Source organism: Muscardinus avellanarius, assembly GCF_963383645.1.
Source record: "Muscardinus avellanarius genome assembly, chromosome: 5".
NCBI lineage: Eukaryota > Metazoa > Chordata > Mammalia > Rodentia > Gliridae > Muscardinus > Muscardinus avellanarius.
Genome location: NC_137790.1, coordinates 5597386 through 5622157, shown reverse-complemented (window position 1 = coordinate 5622157; position 24772 = coordinate 5597386). Strand labels below are relative to the sequence as shown.

Genomic DNA, 24772 nt, shown 5'->3' with positions numbered 1-24772 from the left:
CAGTCCTGGACCCAAATCTAAATTCTGAGAGCACGGTCATTGCTCAGTGGGGGCCCCCTGTGGTGGTCTTCTCTCTGTCCAGTGGTCTGGCTCTCTTTCCAGGACCTCTTTCAGGCATTGCTCTGTCACGGTGATCTCTGGGAAAGGAAGGAGGGTTCCACCTCAGCGCCAATCCTTAGCTCCAGAGTCTTGCACAAATCATGCTCCCAAACTGCCTTGTTTCCTCCTCCTGAAAGTCGGAGACTTTACTGACTCTTCAGTGCTATTTGACTCAAAATGTATTTTCCGATAATGCCCCAACATTAGATTAATAGGATGCGTCTCCCTCCATGAACTACAATAATTGGGAAGGTGACATTTGGCTTGGAGAAAATGTGCTCGTGTTCACTCACACATCTCATTTCACAAAGCTTCCCAGATCCGTGCCCAGAGAATCATATCCAGAGAGTTAGATCTGACCACAAACTCTTCGTACTTCTGGTCAACCTGGGAAAGTGAAACTGCACAGGACAGGCCTGAACAACCATGAGGAGAGAACCACTAGGAACAGGAGAAACTCTATTAGCATAAAGGTTGTTTCGTTGATTAAAGTTGATATAAAGAGAAGACCTTGGGCGTAATAACTGGCAGGAGATGTAGCGAAGGTGACATTTCTGACATGGGGGTTGGTGTCAAGCCTGGGCCGTTGCCCTCATATCTTCAATGTGGTCACTCTCGATCTTAAGTGGTCTCACATCTGGCTTTGGAAACTGTACTCTGTGAGTAGGGGGCATGGAGGGGGAGGCGGCCACACAGCTGCAGCACACCCTTTCCTGAGTTAATCCTTTCCTGATGTCATGATGATTTCAAACCATCATCTGAGCTAAAGCAGCACAGAGCTGGATGTAATTTGAACTGGAGATTGAACCCAAGGGCATTCTACCTCTAAGCTACACCCCAGCCATATTTTATTTCTTTTTCTTTTTCTTTTTTTGTACTGGTGGGTGATGGGACCCAGGGGCATTATACCTCTGAGTTACACCCTATTTTTTGATTCTTTATTTTGAAACAGGGTTTCACTGAATTGCAAAGGGCTTCACTAAGTAGCTAAGGCTATCAGTGAACCATGATCCTCCTGTCTCAACGTCCCAAATGCTGGGATTACAAGTGTGTGCCACCATATCCGGTCCTATTTTATTTCTTATTTTGAAACAGTGTCTAAGTTGCTGAGGGTGGCCTTGAACCTGTGATCCTCCTATATCAGCTTTCTAGGTACTAAGATTATAGGCGTGTGCCATTCCTGTCTTAATGCAAGAGGTATTAGAAACCAGAAAAGAGTCACAAAGAACCCTGAGTACACCTGATAATTTATTTTTCTATTTTATGTTTTTAGCGACAAGGTGCTGGGGCAACCAATGGAAAAGACAAGACATCGGGCGAGAACGGTAAGGCGACATGAACAGTCCAGTTCCTTACCCTATTCCCGTCCGCAGCCTTGGGCACGCAGCAGGTGCGGGTCCTGCCTTCCATCCAAATCAGCTTGCTATTTATGTCTGTGCTTCAGATTAGCGTGGGTTGTAGCAGTTCGCAGTGAGCACCCTGGTCCGGCTGTACACAGGAAACGGAGCTAGCTAAATGTGGTGATAAGCAAAGTTTCCCTCCCAAAAGAGGACTCCCGGTTTGGGCAACGTGATAATTACGATGCAAATGTAGTTCTCTGCTTTCTTCATTAGGGTTGGTGAGAATGCCTCTGAGTTGTTGTGAGGATAAAATGAGATAAGCGTGTTGAAAACTGTGAAGCGCTCCTCCTGAGAGGATGCTGGGAAGCTCACTTCCGCCCCTCGTGGCACCCGGTGCCAGCGCTGGTCCCAGGGCCATGCTAAGCCGGCCCGTTGCTTTCCCTCCAGAGAGTCACTGGTGAATAAAATTAACAGTGATGGCAGCACTGACTCTCAGTCTTTCCAGCCCCTGCGAGGGCCTTAAGTTGCGGTCATGAGCCTTGGAATTTTATGGTTGGTGTCGGGAGCTGGGAGACGCATGCATGATGAAGGACAGAGAAGAGGGTTGAACTCAGGCCCCTAACTTTCACAGAATGACAACATAAAAACGAAAAAGCCTCGCCAGCCCCAAAGAGTGCAGCACGGTTCAGGGGAGCCTAGATTCGGTTTTGGATCTTCTTACTTTTTAGTAATTAAAAGTAAAGTCTCCTTTTGTGGAAAAAGATTCCTACCTCCATCTGGACAGAATGCATACTGTTGTCCACCAATCAAACTGCAGGTAATGCTAACTTGAAATGCACCTGTACAGATTCCTTAGGGGCCTGAAAACACTTAGGGTTTTCTGAGGCGAGTCTACACTGGTGCCCACGGGAGACTCAGGTGCAAGGACATTCTGTGTGCCATCCTTGTCCTTCTGGGCAGTCAGCATGGTGACCTCTTGGGTGAAGGGGCCATTGCATCAGTAAGTGGAGAATGTCCTCGTGAGAGCAGAGTGTGGGAAGGAAGGCAAGAGTCTTCCCGAGCCCGGCACTGCCTCCTTTGCTTCTCAGGGCTTTTTCTGTCTCCTGTGCAAGAATCAGGGCTGTGTGGTATACTGGAAAGAAGATCAGAAAGTCCAGAAAGAGGTTAGAAAGCAGAGGAGGGAGATTAACTGGCAGGAGGAAAATTATATCTGCATGGACCAGCTGCCTGTCAGGGGAGCATCCCCAGTGCAGGACGTGATGGTCTCCACTGAGTTTTCTGGTTAGTATATTTACATGCATCTGTCCACTGGAGTTCATTCTCATTGACCCTCAGAATCTTAGAACCATAGACTTTGATAGTCCAAAGACTCCTTAGAGATCCTCTACTCGATCGGTCTTCAAACATTTTGTTCTCACAACTTCTTTCTGTTATTAAAAATGGCTGAAGACCCCCCCCCCCCAGAAGCTTTTGTTTTGGGAGCTTATAGCTATTGGTGGATACCATATTTGAAGTTAAAATAGAGACATTTAAAAAGGGTTCTTTTTTAATTCACTGAAATAGCTGTCAATGTACTATATGTTGACCTAAGTATTTTTTGAAAGTAATTAGATTTTCCAAAACAGAAAGAATATTTCTGACTATTAACATAAAGGTTTTTTAGCTGATTAAAATTTATCTAAGAAGACCTTGGGTGTGGTGACTGATAGGAGAGTACACCAATGTGACAGCCATCGTTGATAAAGGTGACATTTCTGATCTCAAGCCTGGGCAAAGTGTCAGAGTTTTACCTTTTTAAATCTCGGTCATGTCCAGCTCTGCACAGGACATCTGGATGCTCCTCTCTACTCCTGCATCTACTCTGTGTGACATCACCCATAAGGAGCTTCTGGAAAATTCTACCATGTACTTGAGAGAAAATGAGATTTTTAAAACAGCAAGTGATATCTTTTGAAGATCAAAGGATATGTTTTCTAATAATCATAGCTTTCATAAGATTGCAAACATCAATTTTATGAAATGAGATGTATACCCCGAGGTACCGAGGTGAGATGCCGGGGAAGAGCCAGCAGGCGTCCCACCAGTTCTTCAATGTACGCCCAACTGCTCAGTGCGCTCCCCCAAGGAAACTCGGCTATTATAGAGGACGTGACTGCCTGCCATTAAGGCTGGCATTCTTTCAGCTGAAAACTGGTTCACACAGTGGAAACCAAGTGAGCTTTTTCTAGAGGTATAAAAATTAATGGAATGGAAAAATTGAAGATGCTATGAATAAAGCCTTTTATTATGTAATTCCAGATATTCAAAGATATTTGCTTGTGAGTGGTAAAAGGGAATTAGAAAGTATTTGATAATTATAGGATAACATCACTGTCTAAATCCAAATTATTATTACCACGCCATACTTTAATTCAGGTAAAATTGCTCATTTATGATAATAGGCACATGATACATTATTATAATATAAAGTTTTCGAGAGGCTTTAAAAACTTCTGGATGTAGGTTAGAACACATTTTCCTAAAGAATCTAAGTTACCTAATTTCTTAGTCTTAAATTCTTGATATAAGAATATCATTTTGGAATTTCTGATTTAACTTAATACATTTTGGAGAAATTCTAGTTATTTAACTTATCATCACAAGTGTCTCGGGAGATCTGTTAATGTTAGTGCATGTTTTCTATTAATAGTAAGCAAGCTTCCTGCATGTATTAAAGAGGCCAGGGCCCATGAGAGTAGAAGAGTGCAGTCTTAGACACCTGGATGCCATGAGATGTGGATAGTACTTGTTTAATCCTTGAATGAACATGATAAGTTCCATTACTTGTACACAAGTCAGCACGTTACTATTTTAAGTTTATAAACTTAGTTGCAGTCTCCCTTTGAGGTATAAACAATGAAGCCTATCGGAGAGAATGGTAGGTACCTTGAAATTATGGTAGCACCAAAGACATTAAGTCAGAGACATTAAAATTTCAAAAGGTATTTATATTCTTGGCCTCTGCTAAAATTTTGTTACATTAAATTTCCTCTTGAGAAAGCCACTGGCTGGGAATTGGGTTTCTTGGAATTCCTGCTTTTGTTACAGTCATTATGGAATTTAGTGGCATGAAATATGATGCATATCCACTGTATGCCACCCAGAATGCCCTTGAAACCCACCCCATGTTTCCAAGATCTCCACCACTGAATCATCCAGCAAATACTGATGGATGCTGCTTGTGGCTCTAGAATTTGTGGAATCATCTGCATTTGGGGAGACAGGGTTTTCAGAAATATTAGGGTTGTGCTTTTTTAATTTATAAAATAATTTTTTCTAAATTTTTTAAATTTAGAAGAGGAGTTCCTTAGGGCCTGGGCCACTGGGGATGTTTCATGACAGTGTGAACAGAGGGCTCCTTGCCTTCATTGTTTTCTTAGTGACACCAAGGATTTTGTCTCTTTCTCCAGAGTTTTCTACTTGAGTAAAATGAGAGTCCTAGTGAAAAATCCCTTTATCTATTCTGGGCAGCAAAGCTAAATTAAAACACGTTTACAAACACAGACATAACCATCTGAATCTAGATTATTCATCACACATTATCCATTTGGATACAACCAAATTTTTTTTTCTTAAGACCATAGTTTTTCTGGATATTTTGATATATATCTCAATACCGGTCATCTAGAGAGCTCCAGGAGTTAAATTTCTTTATTGAAGTCCACAGGCCCACAAGTCCTGGGAGGAGAGTGGCCTCTGGGAGGCTTCCAAGCCAAAGGAAAGATTTATGATTAAAGCAGCCCCCTGATGGAGCTGGGAGGCTTACCCAAGCTAAATTGAATTTCTAAAACTGGAACGGATTTCTCGTGACTTAGTGAGCTGGATAAACTTGTTTCCGAAGGCCTTGTCTTTGGGGTGAAAAGCACGAGGATATTCCTGATTCAAGGAGCGAGCCCCAGAGTGGAGGCTGTAGGGATGCCTCATCCTGATCTACCTATAGGCCACTCCATATCTGAAGTTCCTTCCAGATGTGTGTGAGCAGCTCAGTATGAGATCAGGATCCATACCTGAACAGGTGTGGCCCTTCTGTAGGGGAGAGGCCGTGACTTAAGAAGTTTCTAGAAGATGCTAGGAGTACAGGCCATTAGGTCTGATTTGAGATGACTGTGTGATTTCTAATATTGAATGAGGTATGATGTTATTGGAGTAGGTTATTTCCTCTCCCCATTTTGAATAAAACCAATACCACAGAAGTTCAAATTGATCTCACCTTTGGATTTTGAGAAAACACATCCACAGCTTTGTACCCCGAGATAATTTTCTTATTTTTCTGCTGTCTGGTAGGTCGAGGAAGAGCTCTACCAGGAAGGCCCTGCATTCATAGATATGGATGCCTGCCACTCAACTGAATGGGAATTTTCACATAAGAAATAGAATTCAAATATTTATGCCTAGAGCCCTTTACTCTGCCCCACCCTTGGACTTCATGTCAGCCAGTAGACACCACACCTTTGCCATTTGATGGTCTTGGTTCTTGATGAGCTCTCAGGAACCACATACTGACTCCAGACAATTTTGCCAGGGGTGCCTTTGATCTGTCTCTCTTCATTTTGCGCATGTGTGTGCCGTGAGGTCCAGTGTGCTATGGTGGATCATCAGTGTGGGGGAAGAAGTTGCTGGTGTTGGGTCCAGGAACAGAAGGTGACGGAGGGCTAGTTATCATGCTGGGAGAGAAGCTTGTTTTTGGCAGAAGGCGCTGCCTGGATGACCTTGCTTCTTTGCATAGGGCAGTTGAGATGGAAGGCAAAGGGAAGGAATGCAATTTCTAGACAAGCCACAGATCATCTTGCTCTGTGAGCACCTGCAACAGTATTTGTAGATCTGCTCTGCTTCAGACACAAGGCAGGATCAGGGGCAGACCCAGGGTCGCACACACAGGCAGCCTGGGAGTCCGTTTTGTAGTTCTTGTGGGCTGATGTGTCGGGGTGCGTGGAGGCCAGGGGATGTGCAGCTCCAAGAAGCCAAGAGGCCAAGATTCCCATTCTGTGTGTGCCTCAATAGTTCAGCTGGAAACTTAACTGGGCTGGGAGAAGTCTCTTGGAAAAGGGGCACGGACAATTGAAAATGTGGATCTGTGGCGCGTACTGTTTGTAAATCCCCGGCACCTCTGGCTGTGGTCAAAGCCCCTCCCTAAGGTCATTATTCTCTCTAGCACACAGTGTCCCCAGGCCAGCAAGCCTTCCATCTGCAAGAGAACCCGAGTTGCAGGAGCCAGGGTGCCCAAAGGAAGAGACTGCCTTCACAGGAAAATCTCAGAAGTCTCTGATCTCTGTCTACAATCCCTTGAATCTTTCTCTTCTTCTTGCTACTGTGAAGAAAAACATTGAAACGAGCAATTTTCAAAAAATGGAAACTCAGGAGAGATAGTCCTCTGTGTCATTAGTCCGCAATACTAAAGTATCTGTATTCTATAGAAATAGGTGTATGCACGAGGTTGCTTCTGTTATTGATCCAAATGAGGGGAGAATGAAATTGGAATTGCTTATTAGGTCCAGCCTGGAAAGCACTGGGGTCTCCAAGCAAACCTGTTCCATGTATAATACTGTTCAACAAATGAATAGATCCTATTTGAAGGCTATCCTAGGGATTGGTGCTGACAGGACATTCATTACCATCAATCTCAGTTATAGGAGTGATTTTAAAAAACTGGGTTCGCCCTTTAGGTTGAGCATTGTAGTATAACTTCAGTGAGTAGTATCCCCTTGGAAACATACCATGCTTCTCATCTGCTGTCTTTGGAGCAAACATGTTTGACACATTGCTAACAGAAGTGGAGATTTCTTCTTGCTTATGGTTATAATCCTTTGCGTCTGTGAAGACTGGCACAGACTAAGAACATTCTCACGTGCTACCTTCTCTCTGAGCCTTGTGGGTTGGGTAGGAGGCTCTCTCCAGCAAGGTTCCTTGAGAGCTCCAGATTCCCCAAGGTCACACACATAAGAGGAGGAAGGTTTTGTTCTCTGGTTTACAGTAAAGCACCCAGGTTTTCTTGGGACTTGTTTATAAGTGGGCGATTTGGCAGTGTTGTTATCTGTGTCCTTGGAACATGATGGGATTAATACACTACATCTTGGGTAAGCTGAAAACCACAGTCTTTACAAGCTCTATTATTCAGAGAGTTAACTAGCTTCTGGCAAATGCGTGTGATCTCAGACTAGTGACAGGCATAACCATGCTGCTTTTGAAAATTAAAATACTAGAGATATATTCATTTGTAGGCTTCTTTCTATTTCTTTTCAGTCTCAGTCAGTATCCTTGCTACTATAATCCCAGACAAGTCACCACGTAACTTAGAGGAAGATATATTTGCTCACTGTTTTTGGAGATCTTGGAGTTTCAGTCCATGTTAGGCTGAGTTATATCTGCAGAACTCAGGACATGGTGGCAGGAAGCAGTGAGGAGGGCTCTGCTCTCATATCATGGAGGCTGAAAACGAGAGAGAGAGAGAGAGAGAGAGAGAGAGAGAGAGAGAGAGAGAGAGAGGGAGGGAGGGAGGGAGGGAGGGAGGGAGGGAGGGAGGGGGAGAGAGAGAGGATGCGCATGAGTGAACACGGGGATTAAAAGACACAAGCACAATCCCTAAGGCCATACTCCCAGGGACCCTCTGTCTCTAGCCATACCTACTGACCTAGGTTATCACCAAGGCAGTAGTAAATCCATCACAATAGATTTTTCTAATGGTGAGATTACAATCCTTATGACTCAAGTATATCAACTCTGAACATTGAAACATGAGCTCTTCAGGGGCTATTCCATATCTATTCATAACACCTTCCTTCTCTCCTCCCTAAGATATCATACTTGGAGCTTTCTCTTTCTTCTCTTTCTCTCTTTCTTTTCTTCTTTCTTTCTGAGGTTGAACATTGGATAACTGCAGACCAGCTGAGGACAAGAGTTTTTTTTTTTGCATCATTTATGGAAGTCCCATGTTTCATGGCGAACAATTGAAGTTATAAGTTATGCTGAAAGAATTGCTGTTCAGGATTTCCTGAAGCCTGTGAAATAGCTTGAACTAGTAAAATGGTGGTCCTTCTGTCTTTTGGAATCCTACGCCAATCAGTGATAGGAATGTCTTAGGTTCTATTTGTCAATTATTTTATCAAAAGTGAAAGTTGCACTAATTTAGAGATCTTTGCAATTCTAGAATCTGGTAATACCTCTGTCTATAAAATATAATGCATGTTCAGAACCTAAGCAGAGAAAGTTGTTTTTATAGACAGAAGAAGTAATAAAAACAAAAACAGAGGAGAGGAAACAGATTGGTCGTTTCAGAGTTACTATCCTTATAAAAGTTAGAGGAGAGGGGACTTTTGCACCATTACTAGCTAACACTTTTTTTTGCAGTCTGTTGGCGGGGTTTGGTGGTGGGAGTCAGGGCAGCTTGTGGAAAAGTGGTGCTCATCCTGGGGGAAAGAGCAGTGGATGGAAGAAAGAGGCAGACCATCCTTAGAATGTGGGCTTCCGTCTGCAAGTAGATCTGTCTTCCCATCTACTCTATGGAGCAGTGGGAGGAAGTCTTGCTGTCTTTGGCATCCCAGGATGTCCTTAGAGCAACCATGACGCTCTTTTGAGCCCTAGGAAAGAAATCTCCAGGGCTGCATAAGCAAACTCTCTGAGCCAGTCTAGAACCTACTTTTGGGGATAGCACCGGGGACTGTTCTGAGCTCCAGTAAATTGCACTCAATAGCTTGGGTTTCCTTTAGCATTCTTAATTGGTAACAAGTTGAGGTTTTTGATCAGTACTAATTAAATATGAAAACTTGGCTCAATTCTATGAATTTTGCAATCAAAAGTGCTGTTTTTACCCCAAGTCCAATATTTCATTCTCTCCTAAGCGGATAGCTTCTTGTTTCCAGTGGAGACCAGTTTTCATTAACCTTAGGCAAGCTGAGAATACGGCTCTGAATCATCTTTTTTGGAATGACTTCAAAATGTGACTGGACTGGATTCTTTTGGACTTCTGCAATATCCTAGCTCAGGGTCAGCTGGTAGCATGGCTTTATCACCAGGTGGCAGCTGTCACAGGCATTCCTTTGCTCTGTGGCAGAAGGAGAGGAGAGCAGAAGCCATGGTCCCCACAGGATAACTTGTCTCAGGATTACAGCCATCTCACCCACTCCACCACACCCCTACATTCTGGGAGGCAAGACCCCAAGGAAGAGCATAGTATACCCTATTCTCAGCTTGCCACCTGCCCCGTTCTTCCTTTTTTACAATCCACGAAGGACAGAGCCAGCTGTGTCCTGTGTACGTCACAGTGAGAAATGAAAACACAGGAGCTCTTATTAAAAGATAACTAGACAGACCATTGAACTAAGGCCTCTGAGCTGGGACGCTGTACGCTACCCTGGTTGCCTGACCACAAAGCCAGCCTTCATAGCCATCTCATACAAGCTTTCTTTTAAAAATTTTTCTTTTTCTTTTTGATACTGGGGATTGAACTCAGTTGCATTCTACCTCTGAGTTATACTAGCCATTTCTATTTTTTTTAATTTTTGAACCAGGACTTTATTAAATTGCGAAGGGCCTGGATGAGTTGCTAAGGCTGACTGTGAACATGAGATCCACCTGCCTCAGCCTCCCCAGTACTAGAATGACAGGCAAACATCACTGCATCGGGCACAAGCTTATTTTTTGTAAATAATGAAGTATGCATTGATTTCACAATCCATTTTATTTCTAAGTGTTTCTGAACTGATGATATCCTGGCTTCATACAAACAGATAATTAGAAATGTTTTGGGTACTAGTAATTACTCTGAGGGCTCGAGGTGGTCTGTCTGTGAATATGGTTTGCTATTCTCTTGACCCAGAAGACCTTGAAAAATCATGCAAACAAGAGGCTCAAATTTTCCAGTTCACTTTAGGAAAACCTGTGAAACTGTCCAGGCCATCAAAGGTATGCCTATCCCCAGAGCTGCCAAATATTTTGGTAGAGTTAGTAGGTTGGATGGCATGGCTACATGCAGGGTCGGTGGCACCAAGTGAAGGGATCCCCTAAGATAGACTGCTGTCCTTACAAATCACATAAGCCCCTACCTGAGCTCTCTCTCCACAGAGAATATATTGCTCCTAGAACCAAAGAGGAGGTTGTACAGAATAATAAATAAATAAAAATTCCCAGAGGAAACTGCAAAAATAAAAACTTATGGTGCAGAAACAAACCCGGCATAAAATAGATGCAAATAAATGTAAAAGTTTTTCCTCCTTTACATTTGAATTTCATTCATTAATTTTCCAAATGAGGGGCATAAAACTTTCCCTGCTGTTTTTATTTTCCGTTGGTTTTTAATAGGCTTGGCTAAAATTCCTGGATCTCTTTATTTATGAGTAGTAATTTCTATGACTTCTTGCCTGGGATCACGCCTGCAGCGGATGCCTGCTTACCTTGTCATGTGTAAAGGCAGTTCTGTGTCCCCCGCACTTGAATGTGGAGGATTCTGTGAATCCCAAGACAAAAAGAACACAGCAGAAGGGACGGCCTGCTTTAGAATCAGCAGCTTTGGCTTAAGCTTCCCTTCTGTGGAATGCTCCCCATGGAAGAAACCCTTTGACATCCAAGAAGTCCAGCTGCTGAGCCGCCATGCTGTGAGGAAGCTCAAGGCAGCCCTGTGTAGCAGCCATCTGCAGAGACACCAACCAGCCTTGGCTGCACAGCTGTCCCAGTGTCAGTGCTAGCCATGTGGCCATCAGGCTGTCGTGTGAAGGAACGGTTTGGCCTTCAGCCTCTTCAGGTGTGATCTGTAGAGCACAAGGAAGGTGTCCAAAATGGGGGAGTGCAAAGCAGAACTGCAGCCTGAACAGGACCCCTGTGGATCCTGGGATGCCTGGGAAATGGGGGAGAAGACGGAGCAGGCCTGTCCATTTAGTAAGTCAGGATTGTCAGACCAGGGAGCAGAGGAGAGTAGCCCCTGCTACCACCACCAGGGCCACCAGCGACTGGCAGGGTGGTGGGTGTCAGGAAGTTTTACCACCTCTAGAGAGGTAGCCCATGGGAGCCGGACTCTGCTCCCACCCAGGGGGTCTGAGGCAGACGAGCCCAGCTGCCCTGTGGACAGGAAGGGAGGAAAAGAGCAGGTGTCGCAGTGGCTGCAGGTGGTCTCTGGGGCTGTGATGGAGGCTGCCCTGCCCGGGGTGCTGATCTGGGATGAGAGAAGAGAAGCCAATACCTGTCTCTACCTCCCTGGAGAGGGTCAAGGAGCTGGTTCGCTTTCATCTAGGTCTCTCTTGGATGCCCTAACCTTGGAGCCTTGAGTTCAACTTCACACTAAACTGCGAGGTCTGCTGCTTAAAAGTGTGAGAAGCAACCGTCTCCTTCCTTCAATGAAAGGCATCTTCTTTTGATTTCATCCTCTCCTCTCCTGCACACCAGGGGAATTGTTTTTTCCTGCATCACAGTGAAGAGGTGAGAATTAATGCCAGTTAAAGTAAGCTGTGCCACGCCACCACCCCACATCCTGAAGATAACTGGAGATTACACCGTGCTCTGGCATTCACTTAGAAAAGCAGGGTCTGTTCGAATGTCAGAGAGATGCTTTAGCGATGTGAGCAAGGAAGAAGGATGTCCACGGCCGGGGCGGGACACTGAAAACGCAGTACTTTATACGCTTCCCTTTCTTCTAGCACCAGCTTGAATTATGAATTATGATGATGACTTTTACAGTGTACTGTTGTGGCCTTTCTCTTATGCTCCCTCCTCGGGAAGGTCTTTCAAACGGCCTCTCAGCCACACGCCGCCCTCTCCACCTGGCTTCCACACGAGGTGCCTGTGCTGTTTCTCTAGCATGTCATTTCCCTCGTTCTTGGCACAAGCAAGAAGATTAATCATTCACAGGGCGCTAGGTTGAATTTAATATGATTTAAACAGTATTGTCTTTCCTTTGAAAGTTACCCTGCTCCCCGTACTAACTGAACACTAGCCTCTCGTGGAGCTGTTGGGATTTCCTTTGGATTCCGGATGCAGTTTTTCTCCTCTTTTGTCTGCCTCTCTCCCTTGTCCTGTTGAGATATGGGACCGTGTGGACCAGTGCTCAGCTGAAATTGATCAGAGAGACTTGATCAGAGAGTATTGATCAGAGAGACTCCGATGGAGGACCAGTGGAAGGGGAGCCAGGAAGCCAGCAGCACGGCTCCTTCACAATGTTTAGAAAACACTCCTTCCAGTAATTTGCGATTATGTGAAATGGAAGCTAGCTGCTATTTCTGTGCTTGGCAACCAGCTTCTTCAGTATTTCTGAGCACATCTTCTTTTCTCTGCCACGCCACCACCCCACATCCTAAAGATAACTGGAGATTACACCGTGCTCTGGCATTCACTTGGAAAGCAGGGTCTGTTCGGATGGCAGAGAGATGCTTTAGCGATGTGAGCAAAGGGGTCTCACCTCAGGCGCCTCTGATAGAAGCCAGCGCACAGGATCCCAGTGCAGCGGCAAGGCCCCGTGCAGGCCCTGGGGCAGGACGAACTGCACGTGCAGCGGTTAGTCGATGGCTCTTCTTGTCCCCAACCTCTCTTGGATTTAGTTTTGGTGTTTCCGTGCAAACCCTAAGCCTGTGGGCCGTTGGAATTGATATGCGCTCACTCAAACACCATCTCCCACCAGTTCACGAACAAAGTGTTTGTGCGGCGTGCTTTGAAACAGCCCACAAAGATGCTTTTTCTCACTTTAATGCACCCCTTGGTTGCAGAAGGCGTTCTAAACGTTCGATCACCCAGGTACCTCTGGGCTGAATAATTGTTTCAGAGGAATATCCAAGGAAAATAGAGAAATGATCCCATTAAGACGTAGGACTCCAATGAACCAATAAAAAATAAAAAAAGAAAATAGAGAAATGATCCCATTAAGATGTATGACTCCAATGAACCAATAAAAAATAAAGAAAGAAAGTAGAGAAATGATCCCATTAAGACGCAGGACTCCAATGAACCAATAAAAAATAAAAAAAGAAAATAGAGAAATGATCCCATTAAGACGTAGGACTCCAATGAACCAATAAAAAATAAAGAAAGAAAATAGAGAAATGATCCCATTAAGACGTAGGACTCCAATGAACCAATAAAAAATAAAAAAAGAAAATAGAGAAATGATCCCATTAAGACGTAGGACTCCAATGAACCAATAAAAAATAAAGAAAGAAAATAGAGAAATGATCACATTAAGACGTAGGACTCCAATGAACCAATAAAAAATAAAGAAAGTAGAGAAATGATCCCATTAAGACATATGACTCCAATGAACCAATAAAAAAGAAAAAGAGAAAATAGAGAAATGATCCCATTAAGACGCAGGACTCCAATGAACCAATAAAAAATAAAGAGAGAAAGTAGAGAAACGTGTGGCGTGAGACTCTGCTGGATCTGTCCGTGGGGTAACTGATGTCACGCGGCTTTTTGGTCCTCTCCCTCCTTACGTTAGCCACTTCCCTGATTGGAGCCCCCGAGCCTGCTTGGCCCTGGAATCTGACAGACCTCTTGGTTTGCTCCGGAAGTTGTAGGGCGATGTGTGGGTCCCAGATTTCCCCCGCCGTTGCCCATCTGCGCACTCATCGTCTGTCCCTGGCCCCTGCGGTGACTCGCAGCCTCTCTGTGACTCCGTCCGATTGCCCTCACGATGTGAAAATGTCTTTGGACGCTCTCCCTTCATTCTGACACTTTATGATTTTGCGGTTGGCGATTTCTTCCCTGAGACACTCCGGAATGTTTGGCTTCTTTTTCATTTTATTTTTGCATACATCAAGAGGATATTGCCTGTAAATCCAGAAGAGAAATATGATGTTTTTTCTTGGTAGAGGCAGTGGAGGGAAAAGAAGGTGCGCTGGGTGGAATCTGAATAGAGTTGTCACCGGCTGGGGACATATGATAAGAGTTAATTTGTTGAAAATAACTATTTCAACAAAATGGGTGGAAATGGGAAAAAGTCAGTTTTTTTTTATATGGAAAAAACTCCATTTCCAAGTAGCTGAGTGCTGAACATGGAGGCAGAATTCCTTCTCTGAACATTTTTGAGTGTGCTCTAGGTCTGCAGGGATACCGCTGGCCTGTGACTGGCCTTCAGTGAGCGCAGGTGCAGACAGCCAGGGGCCTCACCTCACAGGGGTGGGGTGGTCCCTCCTTTGGCAGCACTTGGTATATGCAGAGCTGCATTGGTACTGTAGATCTGCGGCCAAAAGTGTCTCCTCCTCCTCCTCCTCCCCCTCTTCCTCCTCCTCCTCCTCTTCAACTCTCTCCTCTGTCTTTATACTGGAGGTATTAGAGATAAACTCAGGGGCTTTCTACCTCTGAGCTCTACTCCTAGCCAGTCTTATTTTCCTTTATTTTGAAGTAGGGTCTGGGTAAGTTTCTGAGAGTCTCACTAAATTCTGAGGCTAGCCTTGAACCTGCGATCCTCCTGTCTCAGACTTTGAAGTACTGGGGTAACATGTGTGTACCATCATGCCTGGCTCCAGTCTTCTTTAAGAACTCTATTGCCACTTTACCTGTGAACTTGGGCATTGGGACCTGGCTCGAAGCATCATTGGAAACATGTCTGAGGTCACGGAATTACACCCTCCCAACGCCACGCCATCGGATACGCGGCCGGTTGAAACATTCTCACTTGCGCTTTCTAGAAGTCTGGCCTATTGACACCTGAAATTATGGCCATGTGTGGAGGAGTCAAACTGTAATTTTGAAATTATGAGCCAGATTTATTTGCGGAAGAATAAGACAGGGTCTTAGAAGCCATTATGAGCTACATGTGGATATAATGTTCAGTCTTATTCCGCTCAAACATCTTTAAAGTTGAACAAAACTATAAAATTTTGCCAATTACATACCTGGGCTGGAAACAGTCTCTTAGGTCCCACTGGCCATTCACAGTGGTGAAATATAAGTCTCTCTCCCGCATCGCCTTAGGTCAGCTCGACGTGACTTTAGTGGAAGGGCAGATGTGGCCACTCCTGGGAGACACTTCCGTCTCCAATGGACTCATGTTAGACGCTTCCCCCCAACATGTTGTCACAGTTGGTCCCCCCCACCAGTTTCTGTTAATGTTCCCTTGAGCTCCTGTGGCCCAGAATAGAAATTTTATCACATCTCAGATTTTTGATCTAGATAGAAAGACTTCTTACTACACGTGGAGATAACGAGTACTTCTGTTGATAATTCGAATGCTTTGAGCGATGATGTTTTAATGTTGGTCCTTTGGAAAATTAAGGTATTTTTTAGTGGTTTCAAAATTGTATGACTTTGGATCATATGGTCTAACACTGGCTCACAGGACTCTTGGAGGGGGAGAGGGGTGTGAGATCGAACCCAGGGCCCTATGAGTGTCAGGCAAGAGCTCTATCACTGAGCCACGCTCCTTTTTAATTTAATTTTATTTTTTTGGTAGCACTGGGGTTCCTGGAAACCCTTCTACCTCCGGGCTACACTCCCAGACCTATTTTATGTTTTATTTGGAAACAGGTTCTCTTAAGCCAGCGCGGCCGGCTTCGAACCTGCGCGATCCTCCTGTCTCCACCTCCCAAGTGTGGGGATTACAAGCATGCGCCCGGCTCCTTTTTTAATTTTTAAATTTTGAGTAGAGTCTTGCTAAGTTTCTGAGGCTGGCCTCAAATTTGCGATCCTCCTGCCTTGGCCTCCTGTGTGTACCACCGTGCCCTGCTTGGAAATCCTGAAAGATATAAATATCTTCTGCTTTCTTTTTGGCCCCTAAGAACTTTTCAGGTGAGGCTTCAGTGAACCCCACGGAGAGCTGAGCTCTGCCACACACTCGCACCAGCAGGCCCGCTCCCCAGGAATCCGCTCACCCAACCAATGTGAAGGAGTACGTAGTTCTCGAACATTCTCACCTCCTGGGAAAGCACTGGTTCCATTTCTTCAAATAGGCACCGGAACATTAGTATTTGTTGCCAAAAGCTAAAACCCTGAGCTCTGCTCTCAGTGATTCTTTGAGCCCAAGATACTACACATGGTTCAGCTACCTAGTCCAGTTAAGTTTTATTTTGTTCTTCTTTGGTGATATATGAACCCATCACCCTGGTAAATAGAAGGCTTGAGCTCCATCTCTAAAACGTGATTTTTACCCAGAGAGCCCCTTGCCATGAGCTCTTGCGATGGGACCATTTTATAAGAGCACAGAGGTGAGATGTCTTTGCTTCACAAGCAGGAGGAGAAGGGCGATGGAGGGATGGGGGCTGTGGCCGCGGCTCAGGAACCGGCGAGTGTGGAGTCAACGGTCAGGGGCCAGCAGGCCTGTGACTCTATGTAGAAGAAGGTTCGTATTTATGAACATAGGCACACCTCCGTGCAGAACGTGCCTCCATCTCATGGCCTGCCTACACAACACGTGGCTGTATTTGGAATGTATGGAGGGTGTTTTAAAATAGGAAAAAGCCAGGTGGGTTGGCACACGCCTTAATAATCCTGGTACTTGAAAGACTGAGACAGAGGGACACATGTTTGAGGCCAGCACGTGGTAACTTAATGAGACCCTGTTTCAAAATAAAAACAAAAGCAAGCCAGGCACAGGGATGCATGCCTGTTATTCCATCACTTGAGAGGCAGAGATGGGAGGATCGCCAGTTTGAAGCCAGCCTCAGCAACTCAGTAAGACCCTCAACAACTTAGTGAGACCCTACAAAATGACAATAGGGCTGGGGATGGAGCTCAGAGGTAGAATGCCCCTAGGTTTGACCCCTAGTTCCAAATAAATAAATAAATAAATAAACTAATAAATAGGCATGAGGTGGAGCTTAGAGGTGGAATGCCTCTGGGTTCAATCCCCAGTACCACACAAAATAAATATAAGTCAGAGATGCATGAGGTGACATCATTTCTTTTCCTCTGTTTTTTTTTTTTTGTATTTATTTTTTTTGCTGCTGGGGATTGAACCCAGGGGTATTCTACCTCCGGGCTACACCCTCAACTCAATTTTTTATTTTTTATTCTTTATTTTTTATTTTATTTTATTTTTCAGCATTACTGGGGTGGAACTCAGGGTCATTCTACCCCTGAGTTCCAACCCTATCCGTAGTTTTAAATTATTCTTTATTTTAAAACAGGGTCTCACTGAGTTGCAAAGGGCCTCACTAAGTAGCTGAGGCTGGCCTCAAACCCAGATCCTCCTGTCTCAGCCTCCCAAGTACTGGGATTACAAGCGTGCACCACCACACCCAGCTTTTCTCTGTTGTCTTGATGCATAAAAAGCTCAGAGATTGAAGTGACGCCAGGACGCGAGGTGGAGCAGGGAATGAAGGCGGGTGAGGTTTGGGGCTTGTCTTGGTTCTAGTTTTGCTTTACAGACCCCTTTTCCAGACACCAACTGGAGACGTGTGTGCCCAAAGTCAAATGTCAAACACAAGGGACTCGGCCATCTGCATCTCAGAAAGATTGCACATACGCCAAGGGAAACCTAAGTCCACCCAGAGGAGAGGCGTGGGGCTGGGAGCCGGAAGGCGTCCTGTGAGACAGGGCAGGCAGCGCTTAGCTGACAGCACTTCCCTGATCCGCCGGGGAAGACTCTAGCTGCCGTGCTGCTGCAGCAGAAGCCACTTGAGAAAGGGACGGAGAAGAGGCCCCAGGTCCCTGCCCTTGAGAGCAGCTTGGAGACCGCCTGGCGTGCAGGGATGGCTTTTCCGTCCAACCCGAGGAGAGCCAAGAAATCCTTCCTGCGTAAGACCTCTCGGCTCTGCTCGGCTCTCTCCTCCTTCTGCATCTGTGATGCTTTCCTTTGTCAGCTTTCTCCTTCCCTCTTTAAATCACATTCGCTCTCGGGCGAGAACAGGGAGAAGAAACTCAGCGGGTGACGGTCAGGTTTGTATATTAATTAGGAAAATCAAGGCTCCTTTCAGGCCACTTCACATGTCCTATTAATGATGGCTGTTTTGAACTGTTCTTTCTATAAGAAACTAGGGAAATTCATGGAAACTCTTTAGTGTTGCAGTTTCTCATACTACCCTATCCCTTGGGCTGCAGTTACTTAGGCCTTTAGCTCCTTGTAGAAATGCTGACGAAACGCACGTGTCTACGCACAGGTCATATCAGTGTCGAATGCATCTGGAAGCACTTCACTTCAAGCCAAGAGCAGGAATTCAAAGGTCTAACTGTGGACTGTGTGGATACGTTTTCTTCCCTTGATGTACACGTTCGCTTCTGTGATAGACATCTGTCCATCTTCAGACATGGGCTGTGGTTTCTTCCCGGCATTGATTCCACTTACAAAAACATTTCCTTTGTATCCAGTGGCTTTGACGATGGCCACGCTCAGTTTCCCAGCTTTGTGTCGTCTTCCTCCTGGTGAGGCACGAGTTCTGGCCCAGTGCCCTGCCCTTTCCAACTTGTGAAAGGGTGCTGCTCTTCCAGCGCTTGACGGACTCAGCTACCTACCTTCTGAAAACATAGAAGGCTAACGTGCACAGGCACGGTGGCCAGGAAGGCGCCTCCCCTGCCCACGCTTTAGCCCAGGCCCTCCATTCGGCCCCAGACCCAACTGGTCCTTTTCATAACTTTCACATAATCAGCTTCCTTTGTCAGTTTATGTGTTGCCGTTCCCTGGCATTACCAGCCAGCAACAGAGTCTCCCGAGGGGCTCAGCTCACCACCTTCCAAAATTCCCCTCTACCCCCAGCTTTGGAACTTCCAAGTGCCAGTTTTACAGGCATCTGGAACAGGGCATGGTGACCTGTAAGCCCAGTACTTGGGGGTAAGTTTGAAGGTTCAAGGCTAGCCTTTGCAACTTAGCCAAACCCTGTTTCAAAATAACAAATAAATTAGGGCTGAGGTGGAGCTCAGAGGTAGAAGCCCTCTGGGTTCAATTCCCAATAGAAAATGAAAGAGAGAGAAAAGGAGAGAGGGAGGGAGGGGAGGAAGGAAGGAGAGAGATAAAGAAAAGGAAGAAAGGGAAGCAGAGAGGGGAGAAGAAAGGAGAAGGAGAGAAAGAGGACAAAGGAAGGAAAGAAGGGAGGAAGGAAGGGATGGAGGGAGGGAGGGAGGGAGGGAGGGAAGGAGGGAGGGAGGAAGATTTGGAAGTTTATTTCTTCTAAAAAGAGAATGAATGAGAAAGAGGATCGTGGTTTGTGGGCAGCCTCAGCTACTTAGTGAGGCCCTTTGCAACCCAGTGAGATCCTGTTTCAAAATAAAAAATAGAAAATAGGGCCGTAGGTGTAGCTCAGAGGTAGAATCCCTCTGGGTTCCATCCTCAGTACTGCAAAATAAATAAATAAATAAATAAATAAATAAATAAATAAATAAAGAATGGAGCAGGTAGTTGAGGGCAGTCAGGGTAGTTTCTGGGAGCATCGAGCATTATGTTTTTTTGTGGTGCTGTGAAGGGAACCCAGGAACATTCCACCTCTGAGCTGTACCTCCAGCCCTATTTTTTATTCTTTATTTTGAAACAGGGTCTCACTAAGTTGTGGAGGGCCTCACTAAGTAGCTGAGGTTGTCTATGAACCTGCGATCCTCCTGTCTTAGCCTCCCAAATACTGAGATTACAAGTATGAGCCACTATGCTCAGTTATGATTTTTTTTTAAAACTAGCAACTTATGGTCTCCAGTGACTGCCTGAGTACCAGTAATTGCAACTACATTTTAGCCAGAAGAAAAGACTTTATGAATAAGATTATAAAGGGCAAAGTGTGCCTGTCAACTTTCTCTTAAGATCCTCCCTCTCTTCCTCCCTTCCTCCCTTCCTCCCTCCCTCTCTTCCTTCCTTCCTTATTGGCCAGAACTTAGTTGTGTGGTCATACCTAATAGCAAGGAGACTGGGCACGTTTCTCTCAGTACACACATGCTCAATCTTAAACACATCTTAGTTCTTAGGGAGTAAACCGAGGCCACGCAGACTCGGCCACAGCGCGCTCTGCCCTGGAGCTCCTACGCACTCCCCCTGGTTGTCTTGCAGGGAAGGCTGTCCAGGGTGTTAGGTGACCCGTTTCTTCTCCCTCTCCCCAGTGAACTGAAGTTGCCCTTCTTTGTCAGCCGATGAAGAAGGCAAGTTGTGGCTTTTTCATGGTTTTCTCTTAGGGCAGCTGGCTACGGACTCCAGGGAATGGATTCCAATTCTTTCCCTGCGCTCAGAGAGGAAGGGAACATGTGGTGTGTTATCGCCACGCTCTGAGAGGTTCTCATTGACTCTTCCCTTCAAGTTATTCTCCACCGAGTACAAAAGTGTTTTTTCTTATGCCAAGATAAGGAAATCCTGCAGCCTGGCCTCTCAATGCACAGAATCATGCCGTCTCTTGATCTAGTCTGCTCTACGACCCGGGGTAACTAGGCAGGGCTGTAGGACGTAACTGGGAAGACCGCAGGAGCCGCTCTTGCACGTTGGGCTAGAAGGGGCTTCATGACAGGCCAGCCACACCTGGCAGAAGTTCTAGAGGCAGAGAACTCAGCAGAGGGGGTGGGGGAGGCTAAGCCAGGAATAGTCCTCGCGGAAGACGCTCAGGCAGGTGATGGATCATTCTAGGAGGAGCCTGGCTGCTCCTGACACTGCCTGGCACTTGGCCTCGGGCAGTAGGTGGTGAATGGGTGTCCTGTGGCCGCTCCAGAGAAGCCTTGCCTCTGTGCTGACCGAGGTGGCATCCTCCTGCGTTTGGCCAGCATCTTGGACAGCTTCTGACCCGATCCTGGCAGTGCATCTGCCTGGCTGGACCCAACCTGCATGCCACCATCATGGTAATGACTGTTGCATCTATGTCCCCCCACCCCCTGCACCTCTTAAAGCCACTACTCACTCTCTCCTGGTCCCTCAAAAATAATTTCAAGGGGCTTAAATTTTTTTAAGCCTTGATTTTTGTTCAGCTCCATTTCAGCTCCATTTCAGCTCCAGGAGATAGATTTGAATGTTGGAACCACTTAGGACCCAGAAATCGAATCCAGCTGACCCTGGCCGGGCTGTTTCCCATCATGCCTTGATTCTTGTCTTTATTTTTGTCTTTACCAAGTAGGCGCTTTGATGGGCACCTTGGGCAAAATTGAGTCCTTAAATTTAAATGTTGAAGCCCTAACCTCCTTTGCCTCCAAATGTGATGTCGCCCGCCCAATGGCTATCCTTTGAGGACCGGAAAGAGACATCTACAAGGCAGAATGACAGGTCTTAGGGAAATCAACTCTGCTCAACCTTAGCCTTAAAATTCCAGCCTCCAGGACTGTAAGAAATAAAATCCAGCTATATAAGTCCCCTGGCCTGTGGCATTTGGTTATGACGGCCCTAAAAACTCTACCTCTAGGAGTACACTTTGCTTTTCTACTAGAAAATGATCTTTTCAGTGGCATTTATGTCTTCCCCTAATGTTGGCATCTTAGGCTTAATGAATTTGAGGGGAGATTAGATCTCATCAGGACTCCTTCTCCATCAATCCCCACAGAGCTGCACTCATTTGATTATCTAAACACACGTGGGCAGTCATTTTATATAAGCCAGGGTGCAGCTCGTGTCAGCTAGAGAACCAAGATAATTGGAAAGAGACGGCCCAGAGAAGCCAGAAGTAAACCATCGCTTTCAGCTGACCAAATTAGGCTTTGTACCAACCGGAGCCCGGTCTGCACAGCGCAGGGCTGTGGGCTTCAGGATACCTCTATTTTAGGACGAAAGGGAATTGCTCTCTCTCTTGGAAAAGGCCCCATGCACCAAAGAAGGTGCTAAGACGGTAAATGGAGAGTTGGAAGAAGTGGGAATTGTGTTTCCATTTGATTTGGAGAGCATAATAGATGTAGAAAATCCCTCTGCCTGGTGCTGCTAATGCCTGACCTTGTTCATTAATCTCTGCCTCTTAGCAAAGACCTGGAAAATTAGAATTCTCTGCACCAGCAGCCCCTGTTCGATAAATACAGATGCAGCCGGCAGGATCATTGGGCTATGGCTCGGAGCTCCTGAGCTGCCTGGCTGGGACCCACCCGCCAGCCCTGCAACGGGGTGGGCCTTTGTCACTCAGGCAGACTGGCTGAAGGACACTGGCCCTCTGTCGGCCTCATTTTTGGCTTTTCAAAGAACATACTGTCTTTGTTGTTTTTAATGGGCGTCCTATTCAATATCATACTCGGTGCCAGCATTTTTGTGGACTGTGTGTATAAATTTCTTTTTATTATTATTTTTTTTCTCGGAAGAAATTGACCTTCTCTTTAACACAAGATGCCTTATTTTCTGGGTATGTCTTGATCCAATTTGAGAATTAAGAGATAAAAATTCCAATCCTTGCATGCTTTTCTTACCTGGCTCTGGCTTTCCCTGCCTCAAGGGCAAGGCTTGGGTCTTTAGAGAGGAGCCCTGTTGGCTCCCCTGGGCCAATAGTTGGCCTTGATGTGGAAGAGGTGTGGACCCCAGCCAAGAGCCCCCCAGTGCTCTATGTCAGTGAGTGCAGTTATATCAAGGGCAACAGAAGTGCCAGGTGTTAACTCTTTCAAAGTTAATATTACACTTTGGAAGAAGGTAGGACACTCCGCAGACCTTGGCGTTCAAATACACCATTTTGCAAGGTGTACTTAAGCTAAATGACTGTTATTTCTTTATAGCGTGCTAAAATCTCCATCCTTTTATAGCATGCTATGCGCTGTGACTCCTAATGAAGAAAAACTCCTACTCAGGACAATTATATCTCAATTTACTGCTTAGGCACAAATTTCTGATCTTCAGGGTGAAGCCACAGGAGGTGATTTGTTTCTATCAAATAAATCTTAAACTTTGGAAAGCGATAAAGATGTAGATGAAAGCCTCTGCCCCCGTGTGTGGAGAGGGGGAGAGTGGTGTTAAAAGCAAGATGTTCTGAGTTCAGAACTTACTTCCAGAACCACTAGGCAATGATTTTACCCAGCTGAGGGGTTAATATATGTTTTTGTTGGTTGGTTGGTTGGTTCTGGTTTTTTTTTTTTTGGTCTGGGATTGAACCTGGGTCCTTGTGCATACTAAACACATGTTCTATCACAGAGTCACATACCTGCTCAGCCCATTATATATTTTTGAACTTTGCTGTTATCCGAGGATAATAAACTCATTATCCTCTCTTGGGCTGTTAGAGGATCCATGAATAACTCAAGCTCTTGGATGGTTTCCTGTCTGATCATTAATTATTTGAAGTCTGCCACTCAGGGTGTGAAAACACGGGCAAAGAATACTCTTTCACAGTGTGTTGTTTCCAGGCCTTAAAGAGCTCCTGCCACTCCCTCCCTTTCCAGTCCCCTCCCCAGGGCCTCTCCAGATCAGCACCCTGCTTTGTTTTGGGGAGTCTCTGAAATGCAATCATTTCCCTTTCCATTTTGTTTTCATCTTAACAGCAGGGACTTGAGTGTGTCTCCACCACCCTCCAACCCCAAAACGGTGATGGCCCACACTGGTGTGCTGGACCCCTGGCTAAGTGATTAACTCAGTGCAAATCCTCCTGGACTACCTGATGTAATGGAGCCTCACCATTGGGCACCCAAACTGTAATGGTATGAGATGTCAATGTGGGTTCTTGTTCTTAGCTAGTTTAGAAAAATTAGCCAGAACTACACTGCTGTGAGCTTAAGCAAATTTTGTTATTACAAAGGTAGAAAGAAGAGACAGAACTTATAAAGCACTGCAGTAAAGAGATATATGCAGTGGAGTGCCTTGAAGGTAAGACACTGACGTTTTTGAACATAGAACAGTTTTTATAAAGATTCATTTTCTCCCATCTTGCTTAACCAACAGTCTTTCTTTCTGCTCCTGACCCAACTAGGTGTAGGCCCCTCCATTATCTCCGGTGCAAGCCTTTTGATATGATTATGAGGGTTCACTATCTCCTATCCTGCTTGGCCAAAAGCCTTTTCCCTACCCTGTTGCAGGTGTGGGCTGCCCCATTATCTCCAGTGCAAGCCCAAGCCTTTGTTACAAGCAAGATGTGTTACTCGGTTAACAGAATCAGGGGTCACATGGTATCTGCCCTCTTTAAGGAAGGCCTGTACCATCCTCCTGTGTCTTTGGGGAGTTTTAGCCTATGTGCTAGAAGTTATTATGTAAACTTGTCTTTAAAATATGAAGGCCCTGGGCTACAACTCTTTTGTGTACTTGGTAATCACTTTTGGTGAAGGGAACTCTGCATTATAGCAAGCTGCCTCTCCCTGCTCACACCCCCTAGCCTGAGTGCCTGCGCAGCACCCAGTCCCTGACTACTTTTTACATTTTGAAATTAATACCAAAGCAATTTTCCAATGCCAGCACATTCCCTATCACCTGATAGGTGGGTAGATTTCACAAGTTGATTGATTACATTATGCCTTTGGACTTGGAACATTTAATACATGACTTTTATCCAGAGCCCATTAATTGGTCCATACAGAAGACTGTCATCTTGACCTAT

General features: G+C 45.5%; 1 protein-coding gene across 1 annotated transcript in view; it reads left to right on the top strand.

Annotated features, from left to right (window-relative positions):
* Positions 1 to 24772, top strand: part of PCP4 (Purkinje cell protein 4) — a gene marked incomplete at both ends in the record, with an annotated part of 69560 nt that overhangs the window by 35452 nt on the left and 9336 nt on the right. The window contains one exon of the mRNA XM_080696443.1: positions 1373 to 1424. Coding sequence (XP_080552569.1) covers positions 1373 to 1424 — 52 coding nt within the window. The remainder of the gene's footprint in view (positions 1 to 1372; positions 1425 to 24772) is intronic.